The 19,093-nt window shown below is 44.0% G+C and overlaps 2 protein-coding genes across 2 annotated transcripts; both read right to left on the bottom strand.

The window, feature by feature from the left end:
* Window positions 1-1,779: 1,779 nt before the first annotated feature.
* On the bottom strand, window positions 1,780-7,452 carry ADI1 (acireductone dioxygenase 1). Its single transcript, XM_058021468.1, has 4 exons — window positions 7,278-7,452; window positions 6,650-6,769; window positions 4,939-5,118; window positions 1,780-3,241 (listed from the first exon to the last, which is right to left on the bottom strand). The coding sequence occupies exons 1-4, from the start codon at window positions 7,395-7,397 to the stop codon at window positions 3,110-3,112; spliced, it is 552 nt and encodes a 183-aa protein (XP_057877451.1). The 5' UTR covers window positions 7,398-7,452; the 3' UTR covers window positions 1,780-3,109.
* A 1,829-nt stretch (window positions 7,453-9,281) lies between these two features.
* On the bottom strand, window positions 9,282-16,597 carry RNASEH1 (ribonuclease H1). The gene is made up of 8 exons (XM_058021523.1): window positions 16,461-16,597; window positions 16,254-16,384; window positions 15,578-15,781; window positions 14,931-15,030; window positions 14,609-14,663; window positions 13,452-13,536; window positions 11,829-11,953; window positions 9,282-9,742 (listed from the first exon to the last, which is right to left on the bottom strand). The coding sequence occupies exons 1-8, from the start codon at window positions 16,568-16,570 to the stop codon at window positions 9,656-9,658; spliced, it is 897 nt and encodes a 298-aa protein (XP_057877506.1). The 5' UTR covers window positions 16,571-16,597; the 3' UTR covers window positions 9,282-9,655.
* Between the last annotated feature and the right edge of the window lie 2,496 nt (window positions 16,598-19,093).

The raw sequence follows: 19,093 nt of genomic DNA, 5'->3' as shown, positions 1-19,093 counted from the left end.
AAAAACCACTTTCAGAGTGCAAAGCTTTCACCCTTTCAAAGACACCTATAGCAGTAAAGGGCATGGACTCCAAAGTGTTGACAGTCAGACCCCCACAGCCCCTGCCACCTCTCAGCAGCAGAATGCATTGTGCTATGAAAATGATGAACGATCTCCAGTGGGGCGATCGTGTGTTATTTTGACAGCCAGGAGATGGGAGCTCTGCTGGGTGTATATATTCCTCCAGAGAGGCAACAAAACAAGGTGGTTCAGCCCTGCTCCCCAGGTCACATCCTACATCAGCGAGCTGCTGAAAGCAATTGCTGCGGGCAGCTGCTTTACTGTCCATCCCTCACTGCTGCTCCCGACTGTAAATCTCCCGTGAGGAGGATGCATGACCTGCTCTCTCTTCCTGGTCGCTCCCCCAGCCTGTTGGGGCTGCCTGCTCTGCAATGGGGGTTTCTGAGGGCCTGTGCTGCTGCCCTGCCTCTCCTTTTGCACAGAGAGATCAAAACAGAAAGGCCTCTGGGAGGAATGAACAGTCTCATCTTGGCTGCTGATTTTAAAAAAAGGAAACAAAAGCTTAGAAGGGGGATGAATTCGATGGGATACCAGGGACTGCTACCAGCAGCAGGAGAAAGCAGTCGTTTTACTTTACATTCAGAAACTCAATTTTCTGTGGCATATAAATCAAAGGAATAAAATCTGCTGCAGGCAATAGCTGTCATTTATTCCTGTAGCTGTACCTTGAAAAATCCCCAAAGTTTGTTCTGGGAGCAGGAAGCCCCAGTGTGCTGTACAAGAGGACATTCAAGACCTCCCTTCAGACAAGTGGCACACAAATCCCTGAGCCAATAAGGCACATGTCACAGCACAGCCTCCCCCGTGTGTGTCTGACTGTAGCTAAACTTCCTATTTGCTCCTAACACTGATTTTCAGACAGGCTTATGGACCACAGCACAAAAGCCAGTCCCGGCTGCATGGAGAGCTGGATGAGTTTCAGTTTTGCAAGCGTGGGTTGTGCCTGCACTCCTCCCATAAACTGAGCCCACACTGGCAGACTGAAGGGTCACCTGTGTCCCCACATCTCATCTAGCTTGCAACCCAAACCCCAGGAAACACGACGTCTTTCTTCATCCTTTCCAACCTTTAAGTTTAGTACAATTTCACTTCAAAATTGCAACTTCACTTCCAGAAACATTTGAAGAAATAAAACACCCAGAAACAGTTAACAGTAATGCTGCTACAAAGTGAGAAAAACGCTGTTACCTACTAAAGAAGGGCTGTGTACACACACATAGGAAAGAACAGTGGGAAAATTCAATTATCCATCATCTGCTACATTAGGAAGACCCGGGTAGGGCCATTTCAACCTCCTTCTAGAGTTGTTTATTAAGGAGACTGCAAGGCAGGAGCATGTACTGTATCTGGCTGAAATCAGCACACAGGCTGCAGTCAGCTCATCATCCACTGAGAGCTGGAGCAAGCAGTACATCTACCCAGCTGACATAATTCATCATTGAGAAGAGTAAAACGCTCCAGTGCCCGCTGCTGGGGAGCTCCATGTCCTGTGGAAGCACAAGGCATTTACTGAAAACCAGCCCAGTGTGCCTAAGCCTGCTCTTCTCCCTCTCACAGCTCAAGAAACTGAGGCACAGTGAGTGATTTGTCCCATGTTACAGAACAAATCAATGCCAGCACAAGGAATAAAAGCTGATTAATAATTACAGTAACACTGTTCAATGGATCCTAAATGTCAGCACAAAGAATAAAAATAAACAAACCAATAAAAAATCAACATACCTAGATCAAAGTAATTTTATTAATAACTCACAAGAACAAATTTGCTACATTTTACTGAGAAAACCACAGTTTTATGTACCAGGGCAGAACTTGGAAAGCTGCATACTAAAATGCCGATTATGCAAATTTATCTGATGAACATTTTTAGACAAGAATGAAAGAGAGTTTCTTTTCTTTAATTAAAACCAGAATCCTACGTAGTTCATTAGCATGGATTCTGAGCAAAATGAATATTAATGTAGCCCACCTCTCACAATTCTACCTGCCAGAAATACCAAGTTAAAAAAAAAGGTTAGAAAATGGATTCCTGAGCAACTGTAAATGCGACTAATGTCACTGCAAGGCTGCTGGCATCTTTGAAAGGTCAGAGAGATCAGGAAAACCTTTTTGAGCAGAAAAAGGCAAATAATACTGCCACCTTCAAAAAGGCACGAAAAAACATCTGGGGAACTGCAGGCTGCTCAGCCCTGCTTCAGTCCCCAGGAATGTTACAGAATATGCCATTATGGAAGGTGTTCCAGGCACAAGAAATACCAGGATGAGGAAGTGATGAGGAGCAACCAGTCAATGCCAATTCACCAAGGGCACATTCTGACTGATGCCAAGTCCCAGGAGCAATGGCTCTGCAGCAAAGGGGACACCACAGGTGCCATTCCCCTTGACTGCAGCAAGGCTTTCACTAGTGTGTCCCACAGCAGCCTTGCAGCCTGACTGAGGATACAAACTACTGGGTAGATAAAGAACTTGGGTCCACTGGGCTCAAAACAGTCTGTGGTTCAAACTAAACTATCAATCAGGTGGTTACAAGTGACATCCCTCAGTCATCAGAACTGGGGCAAAACATGTTGAACATCTTACTTAGCAGAAGGGAGCCCAGCCAAGGGCACTGATCTGTGCAGCCTGGAGAGGAGAAGGCTCAGAGGAGACCCAACTACAGTTTCCTGCTAGAGCAGGGACTGTAAAAGAAGGCAGAGCCAGACTCTCCTCAGACATGCAGTGAAAGGGCAATGGACAACAACTCCAAACTGCAACCAGGGAGTTGGCCATGAAGAACAAATTCTTGGCCATGGGAGCAGCTAAATGCTGGAGCCAGCACCCAGACAGCCTGTGTGACCTCCATCACCAGAGGTTTCCAAACATCTTGAGCAACATGGTCTAGATTTAAAACTGGTATAGTAATTCACAGGGTTGGACAAAATGACCTCCAAATGGCCTTTCAATCTAAATTTTTCTATGATTCTGCGATTTTAAATGCAAGTTTAATCAGTGAAAAGCAGCAAGGCACATTTATTCTGATGGTGCTTCGGGATGTTGCCCCCGTCAGGTCTCAGACATCATTATGTGCTTCTTCAGCCAAGAACTCCATGTAGTGTTTCCGGGCAGGGAAATCGTCAGCCGGCCTGTTGTACGCAGTCCAGACGGGCTCTCCAACAAACAGCCTCATTGCCTTCACGTAGTTCTGCCACAGAACAAGAAGTGACAAGTCATTTAAGAGCTCCTTTTCAAGGGGTCTTCATTCCAAAGTTAAGGTTTCACTTGCACTTCTGCAGAAATTTTTGAAATTATTTCATGATGGACTGAAAGCTTCACACGTTCCAGAAAATTATAGCATTATACTGCTGTTCCTGCTCCCAGTGCCTGCAGTGGAAGACTGTGGCCCCTTTGCAGTGATACACTGTGTCATGACCAGCACCTCCAGCTCAGGCAGAATCAACACTTCTCCCCCTGTCAAAGAAACCAAAACCATCCTGTCTTATGCAAACCTTTTGCACTGGATCCACAATACTCAGCAGTGCAGCATTTAAATCCTATTTGCTTAGCTAAATAGCAGAACCCAGGTACCCACAATGTTTACACAATGCTTTTGGGGAATACCAGAAGCATCACAGTCACAGCCATAAAAACTGAATGGGAAGTGCATAAGCTACCCAAAAAATAAAGCTTACAGGAAGTGAAAAGTCTCCAGATTCCAAAAGGAAAAGCAACAGCCAGCTAAGACCAGCTAACAAAAAATATGCCTGGTGCAAGTTACAACTGTGGCAGCAGAAAATGGGATTTCATATCCTGCAGAAGTGCTCCAACCATGGGGTGATGGGGAACTCTCCTCTTCTGCCTACTATGCAGAAGTACTATTTAGACCCTACCCATTCTGTAAAACACAAACAGATGATTATTTTACACCCAGGTTCAGAAATGGTAAGAATAAAGCTAGGTACCAAAAGAACTTAGCTGCAAAATGCCAGGGTCTAGAAGCACCTAAAGATTTTACTTCGAAGTCAGCACTCCTGGACTAAAGCTCCTGAAGTGAACACTTAAGACTTCTTGGGGACTCAACCATAACCCCTGACAGTTTATTTATGTAGAGAAAAAGCCTGAGAATAGTACATGTAGTTTATTTGCTGTGGATCTCAAGAAGCAGATGGGAAAAGTTGGGTTTTTCACTAAAACAGCATCTCCCTTTTTCACATGAATGAACACTGCTCTTTGGACAGCTGATTCAAAACAAAACCATTCCCTTCACCAGAAATGCAACTTCACCACACAGGAGACAACACATTTCCCCATTTTGCAGGGGTAATGCTGAGGTTACAAACACCTCTGTAAGAGCCCACAGGAAGAGAAACACAGACCAGAACTGTAAGTGCCAATCTCACACTCCCACTGGCAAAGATATCTTTCCAAAGGAGGCCACCACCTGTGAAGCCAGCACCCAGCTTAGCATACAGTAGTTGCAAATAGTGGCTCTGGACCCTTAAATCCTTCTTTCCCCAAAGGTGAAAGATGTCACTGCTGGACACAGACATGTTCTTCTATCCCCACAAAAATACACAACAAGGCAATACAGAATGATCCATCCACACCTTCTCCACCTCAACAGACAGCTGGGACAACTGTGGGAGGGACAGCCCTAGGCTTGATATGCCACAGACGTCACACGGCAATGAGTTACAGTCACAGCTGAGGAGGAGAGGCTGAATTTGTGACCTGGAGATGAAAGGTTCAGATGCTGTGAATTATTTATTATTTTTCATCCTCCTCCTTCATATTTAATATGTTTTGCTAATGAACTTCAAGTCTCAGGGCATGTAGTTACTAATGTGATATACATTCACATGGATTTGTCATCAAAATTTATGGTAATCTACAACAACATACGTTCTCATCCAGTGTAAATCGGTGGTAAATGCCAGCAGGGAGGGTTATCATGTCTCCTTTCTCCATGGAAATCCGAATCCATTTGTCATCCTTGTCTCGAACATCAAAATAGCCAGATCCCTCCAGGATGTAGCGAATTTCATCATCGAGGTGTAAATGTTCTTCATAAAATGTTTTTATCTAGGAATAGCAAATATTTTGGAAAACTACTGAACATAGGAAAGCTGCAAAGAAAACTGGCAGAAACAGAGAGAAGCTGAGAAAGGCTTTCAAAGGGTAACTGTGTTTTAACTAACAGAGGAGACCAACATGGGTAAGATGGCCAAGCCAGCCAGCCAGCCTCTGTCTCCAGACACATCTCAGCAGGCTTCTACATTCCCTTTGGAGGGCAGGAACTCCTCTGACAAGAAACAGCAGCTCTAGCTGTACATAACCATTCTCTGAGTAACAGTGATCCTTATCCATTTGAAAGAGAGATGGGTAAAACATCACACTCCAGGATTTGGTCCTTGTGCTTGCTCAGTTCGATCATTTTGTGCTTTTTTCCCCCAACACACAGCACCAAACAAAGCCACAGATTATCCCCTCTCTTTTACACTTATGTAGAGCTGAATCAGCTGCACGGGTACTACTACTGTCTGTGAAAATGCAGTCACTGCCAAACACAGCCCATCTACAGCAATCTGATGTAAACAGTGTGTCATGCCTGCCCACACACAGTGAGACCCAGCTCCAGGCTCTCTTGTCCAAGACAGTGGCAGCAACATTCTCTTTTTTATGGAATGCTGAATTCTTCATACATGCACAGAATACAAAGCACATTTTAAAAGTTCAATTAACGGAGGCCTGGGAGGTTCAGTGCACAGTGAGCACTAAACAGCAATGCAGCAATGCCAGGTACCATCACCATCTGCTCAGGTTTGGATGATATTTAGCCACACACTTCTGCAGATGTCCTTGAGCCAGAAGTGATCCAGCACAGCAGGATGAGAAGTCCCTACGTCTTGTAAAGAATGGCCCATCTTTCTGTCAGATAGAGCCTACCTAATGAGTTACTACCTATTTCACCTTCTCACCAAAACAAAACCACTAGAATACAATGGGCTTAAAACAAACTGCTAAATGGAAATTTAATAAAAGTATTAAAGTGTCATTGGGTTGCTGTCCTCAAGTCAGAGCAGCAAGCCAGCAGCACCTGGAGGCTGGGATGAGAAAGCTCCTTATAGGAGGCTCACCTGAACAGTGTTGAGCTGCTATGAAATTGTCACGGTATTAGTTCCCCAAGGTAAAAAATGTTCTTGTACAAGGAACAATTCCATGGGGTTAACACTCACTTAAAAAAGACACATTATGCAAGCAGCCATTAGGATGTAAAAGCCTTCAAAGCCCAGGCCCAGCTGGCAGCCACTTGCCTTCATCGCAGAGAGGCTCTCTGAGGACAGGTCAGCACTGGCAGAACTCTCCTGGTAGGAATCTTAGTTTTGAAATGACAATGATGGAAATGATCCTCAAAACCTTTGAAGGCAATGTACAGAAGCAAAAGACCTCTACTATCTTTAAAATGATATCAAAGGTTCTTTTTTAATGTTCAGGACTTCGGTACAGGATGTATTTTAGACGTGGAAGCCTCATCCCCGTGTCCCGCTGGGCTGTGCAGGTGTCACACGCTGGCCGGCGCGGGAACCCGCACTGAGAGCCAAGTTTCGCGTACCTTTTCCTCATAATTTGGAAGCTTGTCTTTATGTATGGTCACTATATCCATCCAAGAATAATTTTCTGCTCTCCGAATCTCTTTCAAGCATGGATCAGTCTCATAGTTATCAGCATCCAACTAAAAAAACAGGCACAGGAGAAAAAAAAAAAAAAAAAGAAAAGAAAAAATAAAGGCGTTCGGACGCCATTGCTAGAGGCGGAACTCAGGCACTCGTGGGAATCCCGAGGTGCCGGCAGTGCCGGGGCGGCTCGGCTGCTGCAGGGGGAGCGGCCACAAGGACAGGGAGTGCCTGCACCGGGCCCCCGCCCGCCTCCGCTGCCTCCTCTCTCTGCGGCCGGCCCGGCCCGGCCTGGCGCTCCCCGCGCGGCTCAGCCCGGCCCGCGGCTCCCCGGCGCACCCCGCGGTGCCACCCCCGCCGTACCCTGCGGTACCACCGCCGCCATGCCCTCAGCACCCCCCGCCGTACCCTGCGGAATCACCGCCGCCATGCCCTCAGCACCCCCCGCCGTACCCTGCGGTACCACCGCCGCCATACTACCGGCACCCCCCACCGTACCCTGCGGTACCACCGCCGCCATACTATCGGCACCCCCCACCGTACCTTGCGGTATCACCCCCGCCCTACCCTGCGGTACACCACGCCGAGGCGGTGCAGCTGCTCCAGGCTGACGGCGCGGTTGGGCTGCTGCCGGTGCGGCGTCCGCTGGTCCTCCTGGGACTCGTCCATGTACCAGGCCTCCACCATCGCGCCGCCACAAGTGTCCGCGGGGCCGGGCCGGGCTGCCAGCGCGTCCCGCCCCGGCGCGGCTCCAGGCCCGGCAGCGAGCGGGACGGGCCCGCCCCGCGGCCTGAGGCAGAGGTACAGGGGCGCCATGGGCCCCTCCAAACACACTGAACGCGGTGCGGAGCTTTTTGAGGGAACAGCTCCAGGCTGAGGCCGAGAGTCCCCGAGAGACAGGCCGGGGCTCGGGGCTGCTCACCCGCACCAGCTCCTGAGGTCACCCGAGTGAACGGCCATGGTGTTTGCATCGTGTTGGTCCCCGCTATAATGCTCTGACGGAACTTACTGCTACGGCTCAGGCTTAAAGGCCGGCATTGCAGCCCCACAATATGGAAAAAAAGAAATTAGGCAAAAAATAATGAAAGTTGTAAGACATGCTTGCACAGATAACTTGTGTTGTCTCCACCCATGAAGATACATCCTCAGCATCCTCCCTGAGCTGGAGTGAGCAAGACACCCTGGGGTGTGTCCCCTCCAGCCTCCATACTTCTGCATCTACCTGATCCTGCAGGGCAAATAAACCAAGAGCCAGCTAAGCACAATATAAGAATGGCCAGACAACTGAAACAATCCCTCCTTAGAATTTTTCTTCATAAAGAGAGTTTCTTACTTACCAAGGTGTCTCAACCACTACTATTCCAATTCTCATAAAAAGGTACCAGATCCCTTTAATGTATAGTATTTGGGTTTAAGCACTACTGGTTATCAAACAGATACTCTATAGAAGCTGTGCTAAGGCACATGGAGGACAAGTAGGCATTTTGGGACAGCCAGCACAATATCGTGGCTGCTAAATGCCAATATTCTCCTAAAGCTGCAGTTCCCTGAAAAGATGACTTAGAGATCTGCCATCCTCTGCAGGCCCTCAAGCCCCTGTTGAATCCTTTAGAGAAGTACTGTTTGTTTTCCATCCTTTAATCTACCTTAATCTTGTAACCTTCCACTTGCCTTTCTTCTGTCCTGAATTTTCAGAATAACCATTCATACGAAATTGATATAAAACTCTGTCCTATTAGATTTTCTATTATAATCTACCTATTAGATTCAGGTAACCAAGTGGCCTAAATTCAGTATTACACAGTTATGATTTACCCACCACAATCTTACAAGTTTTCCAAAGCTCCTGCTTAAAAAAAAGAAACAACCCCACAAAAAACAAACAACAAAACCCAAAACAAAACCGATTTCCATACAATAAACAGGATTTACTTGTTTAACACAATATGTAAGATAGGCAAGTTATTAGATACCTGATACCTGATACCTGATCAGGGTGATGGGTCTTTTCTTTGCCAAACTTCTAAAGTAAATAGATAATTGTGTGTGCACATACAAAGAAGCAGAGGGGGCCCAATCAGTGCCCTCTTTTACCCCTAGATGAGCTTCAATGTGCAGTTTTGGATGAGAGAAAAAAATTAAAATCCTCACTGACCTATTAGCTACTGGATAGCCAGTTTCCTCCTCCTAGTACAACCATGTGACTAAATATGTAAAACCCTCACATTCTGCCTCAGGAAAGATATTATAATGCATGAGAGCTATTAAGTAACAAACTTCTGCAGCTCTAACCATCTGTATAGAAATTTACAAATCCAAAAACATTTCAGTGACTCCTAGCTTAAACCCTACTATTCAGTGGTGCAAAGGTACCATGCAGAAAAGTTGACACAGATAACACAACAAACCTGTTTGCTTTTCCTGTACACTTGCATAGAAAATGGACGTCTCTGTTAGGTGACCTCCTACCAAATCAACCAACCCCAAAGTCTGCCCCAGCTATTTTGGGATGCAATAAATACCTCTGCACAAAAAAAAAAAAAAAAAAAAAAAAAAAAAAAAAAAAAAAAAAAAAAAAAAAAAAAAAGTATTTATTTCATTAAGAGAAAAATACAGAACACTTTGATTTAAAATTACTTCTTCAGAAGCCTGTCTGTGAGTCCATAAGTACACAACACAGCTAAAAGCACTGACCACAGCCTTTCCAATAGATGGAGAAAAAGCAAATACTCAGGATCATCAACTAAATATTGTCTCAATCATAAAATAAATGCAACAGAAGAAAATGTGGGGTTTTCCTTCCCAGAAGTTGGTTTATAGTTAGTGCTTCAGGCCAGAAAGAAGTACAGCTCAAAGTTCAACTCCAAAACAATTACAGCAGTTCAAGTTGTTGCTGTCATGTTGGGCCCTTTTCTCCCAGTGCAACAGTCTCTAGTCCCAGGCCATCAGCACTGTGGTTTACAAGCTCCTTCTCTTGCTAGTCTATCAGCTTCTTCATTTCCTTGGAAGCCAGCATGACCAGGAATATGCATCTGTCAGGACAAAATATATCAGTTTAGACATGGAAGAAACCAGGAGTAAAGTAGATACATGAAATTTGATAAAGCAATGCTCTGTCACTGATAGTACAGGAGCACCTCCTCAGAGGTCCCCACCTAATATTTAGCCCTTAGGTTTTCTTCCCAGAGATTTTCATTGTCTCTCTTCCTCTAGGGAAACTCTTGTCAAACTGTGGATACCATCTTTATGGGAATTAATTAAAAGCATAAGGACCAGCTCACCTATCCTTTAAGAAATACAGACAACTGCTCCAATTCAAAATTCCCACCTTTCTGCATTCAGTGGTTAAACTGAGTTGATCTTTCCCCAGAAGCCAAAGTCCTCTATTCCACTAAAGGCCTTGATACTTACAGCACTCACTTAGGATACATACATAGGATCAAAAGATCCCCTCAATTTTCAGATGTCTTAATTTGTCTATCCATTAATTAGGAACTGAAAAAAACTTTATACCCTAAGCCCATCCTTGTCAGAAGCAAGGGTGGAGTAGGAAGGTGAGGAAGAAAACCAACCTTGCTATTTGACAAGATCAGAGAGGGAATAAGCATGAAGTGGGTGTGAAGCGACATCAGATTTACATGGCAAGGTTTTGGTACCACGTGGGGAGCTGTAGGTGTGGATTCTGTGAAAAGACATGAGCAGTGCCCCTACATGAGAGACAGCCAGATCCAGACAGCTCCCAAAGGGACCCAAAGTTTGACACATCTAAGCCCATCAGCAAAGCTGATGGCTCTTCTGTGAAAACATGTTTAAGAAAGGGTAAAACTGCAGCACAACAGCCAGAGAAAAGAGTGAGAATATGTGAAAGGAACAGGTCTGCAGACACCCAGGTCAGGGCTGAAGGAGGAGGTGCTCCAGCACCTGAGGAGAGATCGCCCTGCAGCCTGTGGTGCAGACCATGGTCAGCCAGCCTGTGCCCCTTACAGCCCAGGAGGGCCACAGTGGAGCAGGGATGGGCCTGCAGCCCATGGAGGACGCTGCATGCACACACTCCTCCTGAAACAAAGTCTGTCCTACCTTTTCTAAGAGATTCAGTTTTAACAAGTGTTCATAAAGGAATATCTTTTAATTATGTAAAATATTCCCAAGAACAGCTGAACTTATTTAGTCTTTAAATTTTTATGCTTTCTGCTCAATAGAATATAGGAGTAGCTACAGAAAATCTAATCAGCCTGTAAGTTGCAGCCACCAACTCTGTAACACAGAGCAACATGAATACCTGCAATAAATTCCCATTAAAAAACTGCACATTAAACATCTACATTATCCTGTTTTCTACAGAGTAAAGACAAAAGCTGAGTAAACATGCCATTACAGGTGCAAAGTCAACTGTACACACATTTTCTCAAATCAGTGGTCTTATATCAAAATTAGGCTAAAATTTAAGAGGCAAAGGAATATATATTTCCCTGAAGTGTTAAGCACTGATATTAGAAGTTACAGAAAAATACATTCTACCAGAAATATCTGTATAGTTGTTGATTTACTTCTTTACTGGAGAGCAAAGCAATTTAAAAATTGTTATTTTAAAGACCTTCTCGCACTAAATTTCCTTAGAAGAAATGCAGTTAAGGCACATAAAACTAGAGTTGGTTTATTTGGGGTTACACACACTTAGTTTTCCCAGTTTAAAGACACTCATGTAATTGAGTTACTCCAACAAAGCAGCATTCTAAATAGTTCTGAAAAGCAAATACAGAAATTCAGCTATGACACAAAAACCAGTTATATTCTAAGGTTAGATTTTCAGGAACAGAAATTGCATCTACTAAAACCACTAACAAACTAAAAATAATTATTGCAGGCATTTTCTAAGCAGTAATAAGAGACAGGAAACAAATACAAATATTCATTTAAATAAATGAAATACTGGTTCCAAGAACCTAGGTTATGTTGGTAACTTGCTTTAAATAGAACAAGCAGCTTCTGTGTATTTGCAGTTTTACTTAAGGATGTACAATACTGTGCTCTACAAACCTCTTAGTCATGATCACACTTTTATGTTTCTACTAGAAACATGTTTAAAATGTCATTAAGAATAAGAAACAAGGAACTTACCCACTGAATTTCGATGTCTTTTACTAGATTATCGAGTCTTTCAAAATCTTCTTTATTTATTACACTTCCTCCTGAACTTGTTCTCCAGCCATTTGTTTTCCAGTTGTCAACCCAGCTCGTAATACCTGTGCAAAGGGGGTATCACCATAAGAGTGCTGTTAAAGAAGCCAGCAAGGATCAAGATGGAGCCAACAGCCTTTTAACAAGACATTACCTCTGTACAAAGTCCCAGGCAAAAACACTGGATACCAAAGATAATTCTTGTTTGCTTCTCTGATGCTGTCTTTCAGGAGTGTATTTTTTCATTATTACATTAATTACCCAACCATTAAATTCAATACCTGTTTTTCCAAACAGATATTTAATTTAAAGACTACAATCTTATATATGCACTGTATGCAGAGTATCTCATGAACTTCAATAAACTGAAGCTAAGGATTTGCTTGAGGATACAGTAAGCAAAGCCTACTGCTCACCAGGCAATTTTCTATATTACTCCTTAAGTAAGGATTTTTTTTGAAATATCTGTGCTGGTGTGGACAATGTAAGACATCCTTAATGCTTTCATGACCTGAACCAAACAGGAAATCTCCAATCTTGAATGCAAAGCCTCCTAAAAACCAAATTACATCCTCTTGTACTTAACTAAGTACAAGTGGATGTAAGTACAAGTACTAACTCTACATAACTACAAACCTCCTTCTTTGGCATTTTTAAATAATAATTCCTAGACACATCTACAAAATATCTGTGCTTAAACAAGAATGGCAAAACTGCCAGCAAAACCAAAGAGACTAAGACAAAAAGTGCAACATTTAATTTTCAGCCATAAGCTGCACTAAGTTTTTGTTTAATGTTATTTCAAAAAAAATCCACAAAATCAAATCTCCAAAGTAATCTGGAAACAAACAAACACGTATTGCCTTTGTAAAACTGAGCAAAACACAAAAAACCCCCACCTAACCAAATAAACAAATAAACAACAACAACAACAAAAAAACGTAGGCAGTTCCAGATTATCACAAGAACAAAATCTGAAGATCTTGAGGAAAGAGGAAGAAGTTTTTTTTTCTGAAATTAAGTCCTATTGGCTGCTTTATATGGTATTTATAGAGATTAAAATTAGGCTTTCCAGGTATTTTAATACATACTCTGAGCACATATCTCTGGCTAGTCTTCCAGGGTAGCCTAAAAGCTTGGAAGCAAGAGAACTTGAATGTACTTCACAGATGTGTGTGTGTGCTAAAAACAGCCTCTCCAATACATGCAAAACAACAAAAACCCTACAGGTTACCACACCAACTTCCAAGTAATTTCCTGAGTACAGCCTTAACAGCCTACACATGAACAACATTTTTCCTAGATTTTGTCACACTGAACACCTCAGGACACAAATCCTGGTGTTACTTCTGTCAGCATTTACTATAACAGATGCTTTGATTCTACTTCTATTTTGTGCAGTTAGCAGGCAATGTCTGATACTCTGAAGTTTTCCCCCAAGCAGTCATAAGTTATGCACTGTCTTCCTTACATTCCTCTCTCCAGGAATGTTCTGTGGGTCTTATGTAATGGAAAAGCATGCAGTGTCTTTAAGGATCAGGAAAATTAAAATCATTAACTTACCATTAATAGTAAACTTGCTATCAGTGTAGATTATTAACTTCTTGATGTTTTGACTCTTGGCTTGCTCTATTGCTTTGCAGGCTGCCTTAAGAACATTTCAAAACAACAACAGTTCAGAAAGGATTTTGGCCACATGGAATTAAGATACCAACAAAGTACCTGATGCTAACACAGAACTACATATATTACTGTAACCTCTCCACCAATGGTTATCAACATGTTTTAGTGTAGAGGATCCCCATTGCAGATGACACCTTTGTAATATAAAAAAGGCAAAGAGGCAGGCACCTAAGTTTCAAAAGCAAACAAAACCTTGTAATATTCTGATGTCCAACTCTTGTGCTGAAGAAGTAGCTCTCTGACCCGTTTTCCAACTATCCAAACTTCTACCAACACCCAGGCATTTTCTCCAAAACTTTGAGGAAGTACTCATATCATTTCCAACAGTCTGGATGCCATAACAAGTTGGGGTTTTTTTTTAGTGCTCTGAAATATCACAGGGAGAAGTGGCTGGGTGTGGATGTAGAACTGAAAAGTGACAAATCAGTGACAAATCTGACCACTGGCACACCAACACCGCCTCCAAAATGAACTTTGAAGTTTTTAAGCAGATCAGTTGCCTATTTCAGTTCATCTCCAAACATGGAGTGTGGGGTAGCAGAAATACTATTACTATAAGAGGAAATACTAATACATATTAAGAGGAAATGAAAAGAGAAGACTAAATTGGCCGTTGTCAACAGAAGTTAGTCAGGAGCCTAGAATTGCTTTTTACATTTTTCTATGGGTTATGATACTCTGATCCTGCCACCATAAGAAGCTGACTCTCAAACAATACTCAGCAGCCCTCACTCTAAGGTCTGAAATACACACATTAAAAATGCAAGAGAATCTACACACAGTTGACAGTGAGACTTTTCTAATGTAAGGCTGTTTAAATAACTGTGCTTGGTGGCACTTGGAAATTCTCAAGGTCAAAACCAAAAAAGACCAATAAAACTTGAAGTTAACTATTTGTTTGAAGTCATAACTCTGAATATTTTGCAAACTTCTCTTAAAGCTCCATACTGGTTTCTGGAAACCAGAGCTAAAATAGGCCTGGAAGTGCAGCTGCAGGCTAACATGGAGAGAAGTATTTCAGGACACTTGCTACTTACATGGATTTCTGCTCTTTGATTAGTTTGCCGTCCAGGAAGTCTTTCACTGGTATTTCTGTGTCCAAAGAACAAATAGTAGATTAGTTATCCCAAGTATTCAGAATGGTGTATAATTAAAGACAAGAATATTATTTCCAGTTGATTTTTCCCAGAAAGGCTGCTTTCTCTGTTCCCATCAATATCTCCTGACTCAGTCTCATAACACTGTCATTATGAGTCTCAACAACAGAGCTTCATATTTAAAAGGAGGCTGGTATTGTAAATAACATAAAAACCAAACAGAATACATTAATAAAAAAAAAAAATCCATTGAGCTACTTACAAAGGGTGGCCTGGTCCCCAGTAGACACCTATACCAGCACGTGCCCTCTTACGTCCATTACTAGAGCAACAGCCATCTGTATAAACAACTGCGAAGTCACCTACAAAAAAATTACCGAAATCAGCACTTCCTCAAAAACACTGACTATTTAAGGTAGAAGAAATGTTTGCCAGTATACTAAGCCCCAAAACTTCCCATCCCAGAGAGCCCTTCTAAAAGGTAACTGCAGAAGGCATGTGAATTAGCAGTGCAGAGCACCACAGGTCCCACTACAGCTTGACACCCTCCCTGCTGTCAAACCAATCAGCCTCAAGAACTTCTGCCTCAAGTCCCATACTTTTCACTACAGTTCAAGTCTTCTTGAAAACTTCAAAGCTACATCCCATCTGTAGCCCAGACACACATAAAATCACACCTATAACACTATAATTAAGCTATGTATTCATACCAGTTAAAACCAACCAAAATTACACTGAAAGACAATGTGAACAAACAGATCATGGTTCATGTTTTCATTTCAAAAAGAAATAACGGGCCTAATGCTGCCATATACAAACCTCCCTATAAGTTTTCTAATAGTTACACTTGTTGCTTGTCACAGAGAATAAACCAATGAAAATAATTAAAGAAATGATCAAAGACCTCACCCATATATGAAAACTTATCTTCACTGACTGTTGGTATTGAGCACACTGAGTGTACTTCATCATGTTTCACACGCTTTGTAATCTGCTCTTCATTTGTAGACTGTTCATATGGCCTTTTACAAGTACTGCAACACATGGTATTTAACTCTGGCTCCTTTCTCTGGCTACCATTTTCTTGTGTTATAACCGGAGGACCAAATGCCTCTACCAAAAATAAAAAAAAACGGAAGTTAGGAAGTTCAGCAGAATCAAATTTTATTTTATTTGAAACGACTGCTTCTAAAGACAACAGTTGTTAGCAACTATTAGCAATGTTAGTCCGTTACCTGACACCCCCCGCCCCGCCAAACCATTATCGAAAAGAAATAGAATACTCCAGTCATTCTTCATCCTAAGTCTGGGGAAACAGACATGCAAGGGCCCTTACACCTTTAACACATACACAGAGCAATCACCGCCCTCCAAACACCACAGAAACACTTTCACTGCACTGGCACATCCATCCCGGTGTCCGGAGGCCATGGCCACGGCGCTGAGCGAGTGACGAGGAAGGAGCAGGGCCGGTGCCCGCGTTCCGGCAGCCGCCGCAGCGCGGGCTCAGCCGCCGTGCCTGCCCCGAGCCCCCGGCCGGACCCCCGCCCTCCTCCCCCTCCCCGCCGGCGGCGGGACGCGCTACCTGCCGCCTCGGGCTGCGGCTGCTGCGGCCCCGGCAGCCCGGCGCGCACGAAGGCCCAGGCGTCCTTCTCGGTGGCGAACTTCTTGAAGCTGGCGGAGGGGAACTTGTTCACCTGCTCCTGGCACTCCGCCCTGCAACACAGCGAGCAGCGGTGAGGCCGGGCCGGGCGGGCTCCCCGCTCCACCGCGGCCCTCGCTCCCCGCTCACCAGGTGCGGTAGACGCCGGTGCGCCGGCCCTTGCGCACGGCGTAGAACATGGAGCCGGCCCTGGGCACCAAGCACGAGTGGCTGAGCACGGCCACGAGCCAGCGCAGCATCCCGCGGCCCCGCCGCCATCCGCGGCCCGCGGCACCGCTGCGCCTGCGCGGCCGCCGCGCTCACGGCAGCGCCGGGGCCTCCTACGGGCCGCCAGAGAGACCAAAGTACCAGAAAATGCCACAGCGCAGGGTTTTGTACTGATTGGCGATTTTGTTTGGTGGGTTTTGTTCCCTCCCCCCGCCAATAATGGTGTTTTTAAAACCTAAATCAGCTGTTGTTTGAGGCATGAGGTCGCAGCGGCTTTGCACAAGCCACCTCGTTCTGGAAGCCCCATTTCTAAAGTGCAAAGGAGATCTCTCAGGTGCGCTGACATGTTCAGCACGTCCGAGAGGCTGGAGCTGAACAAGGTTGATAAGCTGGTTGTCATCCTGCTGCCCAGGCTCCAGGTGCGTGTGATCCAGCTGAGCCCTGCGGCGAGGTGGCCTCTGGAGTGAGGACAAACACCTTCACAGAATAGCAGGGTCCTTAGGGTTGGGAGGGACCCCTGGACATCATCTGTCATGGCAGGTCAGCTGGTGCAGGTGGCACAGGAGCACGTCCTGGTTTTGAATGGCTCTAGAGAGGGAAACTCCACGACCTCCCCAGGCAGCGCCCACTCTCAGTGTAAAAAACTTCATCATGTTGAGGTGAAACTTCTCATGTTTTAGTTTATGGCCACTACTCCTCATCCTGTTGCTGAACACCACCAAAAAGAGTCTGGCTCCATCCTCTTAGCACCAGTCATGTACTGGCAGACCAAAGCTGGGTCTGACAAGATCAGAGTAGCAAAGATGGGGGCACTGCTGTGGCCGCCTCCAGAACCAGCCCAAAGTATCCAAGCTGCTGTTGTACTTCCCTCACAGCTCTAGTAGAGATGCCTGTAACAAAGCTGATGGTGCCAGAGCTGCAGAATGCTGTGTCCAGATCTACAAGGGTGGCCCAGTAAAATGCCAGGAATGTGAAACATTGGCATTAATTTTGCCTTGTTGCAAAACCAACAAATGGGCTCAACATTACACATAATTACTATGTGTATTAATTGGATAACATTTCTCTTAAAAAACCCCCAAACCTGAAGACTTTAGGTATTTGACAGGCCTTGGCGGAACTGAGAAACAACTTGGTCAGGGCTGTATGAAAATATAATTACTGCATTTTCTGTACTTCTTCCAACACATTTGTGAGACTTCATATACTCATTGCATCCTACTGCTGTTGGGATACTTTTGTTACACATCTGACTAATTTATTCTTTCCACTTCTTCATCATGCCCATTCTGAGACTGAATGGCATAAGAACCTTCTTGCAATACTTTGTAGTGACATAACTTCTTTTAAAGATCACACAGGTCCACAGTGGTTCTTAAAAACCTGTCGGATATTTTGACTACCAGGCATTATTGGGTACCAGGCACACTAATCACTCTACATCCTTCTCCTAACATAAATTCAGTGTCCAAGAGGAAACATCTCTCTACACCTTTTTTCCTCGTTGCTGTTATGCAGCCTCCTGGTCTGTTCAGCACTCACAATGTAGAGATGGGAAGCTGCAGATAGTCTCATCTTTATTCATTAATGCTCTGAACAGTCATGTTTTGATCCACCCACACATCACCTGCTCTTTCTCCCTCTCATGCGTGGTTTCTCAGTATAAACTGAGTGCATACTGCTGGACTGAGAAGACGATTCCATGTTATTTTTCTTTTTGGTACTCTTCAATCAGGTCCTGATCACTATTGTTTAGCCAAACCAAATCTCTATAAATACTAATCCTGGCCATCAGTATGAGCTGAGCAGTTTTTCCCATTCATTGACTTAATGCTAGGAAAGAAGAGTGACTTGGGACAAAAATAGCACTGAACAACCCGTTTTCTGGCTATCATAAATTTAGTGAAAAGTCCACAAATGTTAGAAAACATGATGAGCTGCATTTTGCAGATGCTAAGGTTGTTTAGTGTGGGATGCTGGTGTCTTTGTCAGTTTTTTGTTTACAAGGGTTTATTACTCCATTATTGCATTTTGTAAAGTGAGAGACTACACACAGCATTACATGGTAATAGCAATTGTGTTTCTCCAAGCTTAAGCTGGCTGCTCTTGGAGTAATCCAGGGAATCCAAGCACAGAACCAGTGCTCTGAACCCCATTCCTGGGCCTAACATCCCTGGACAGGTGAGTTGCACACCTGCCTCCAAGTGGGACTTACCCTTGAACAAAAAATCTAAATCAGCCAACAGGGAAATGTCAAGATGGGGATTTTTTGTTGAGGCATGGTTTTAGCTCCACTTCAGATAGATATAGAGCCAGGCACTTATACATGAATCAACATGCAAGTCACTTCTTTCGAAATTAAAAAGTACAGCTTGTTCTATTTATCAGTGTGCAAGTGTTATTTGTTAGATAATAACACAGTATATAATAGTGCTTCCACTGATGACAGAGACCCCAGAACACTCATCTTGAGTTAGTAGTACCTGAACACAGCTGAAGACTCATGCATTATTTCTAGTCTAATAACAGTCTGGTAACTGTGATCACTGGGACAC

The sequence above is a fragment of the Melospiza georgiana genome, chromosome 3 (genome assembly GCF_028018845.1).
Source record: "Melospiza georgiana isolate bMelGeo1 chromosome 3, bMelGeo1.pri, whole genome shotgun sequence".
NCBI classification, from domain to species: domain Eukaryota; kingdom Metazoa; phylum Chordata; class Aves; order Passeriformes; family Passerellidae; genus Melospiza; species Melospiza georgiana.
The sequence above is the reverse complement of the archived record's forward strand: the minus strand, read 5'-3'. Positions and strand labels throughout refer to the sequence as shown.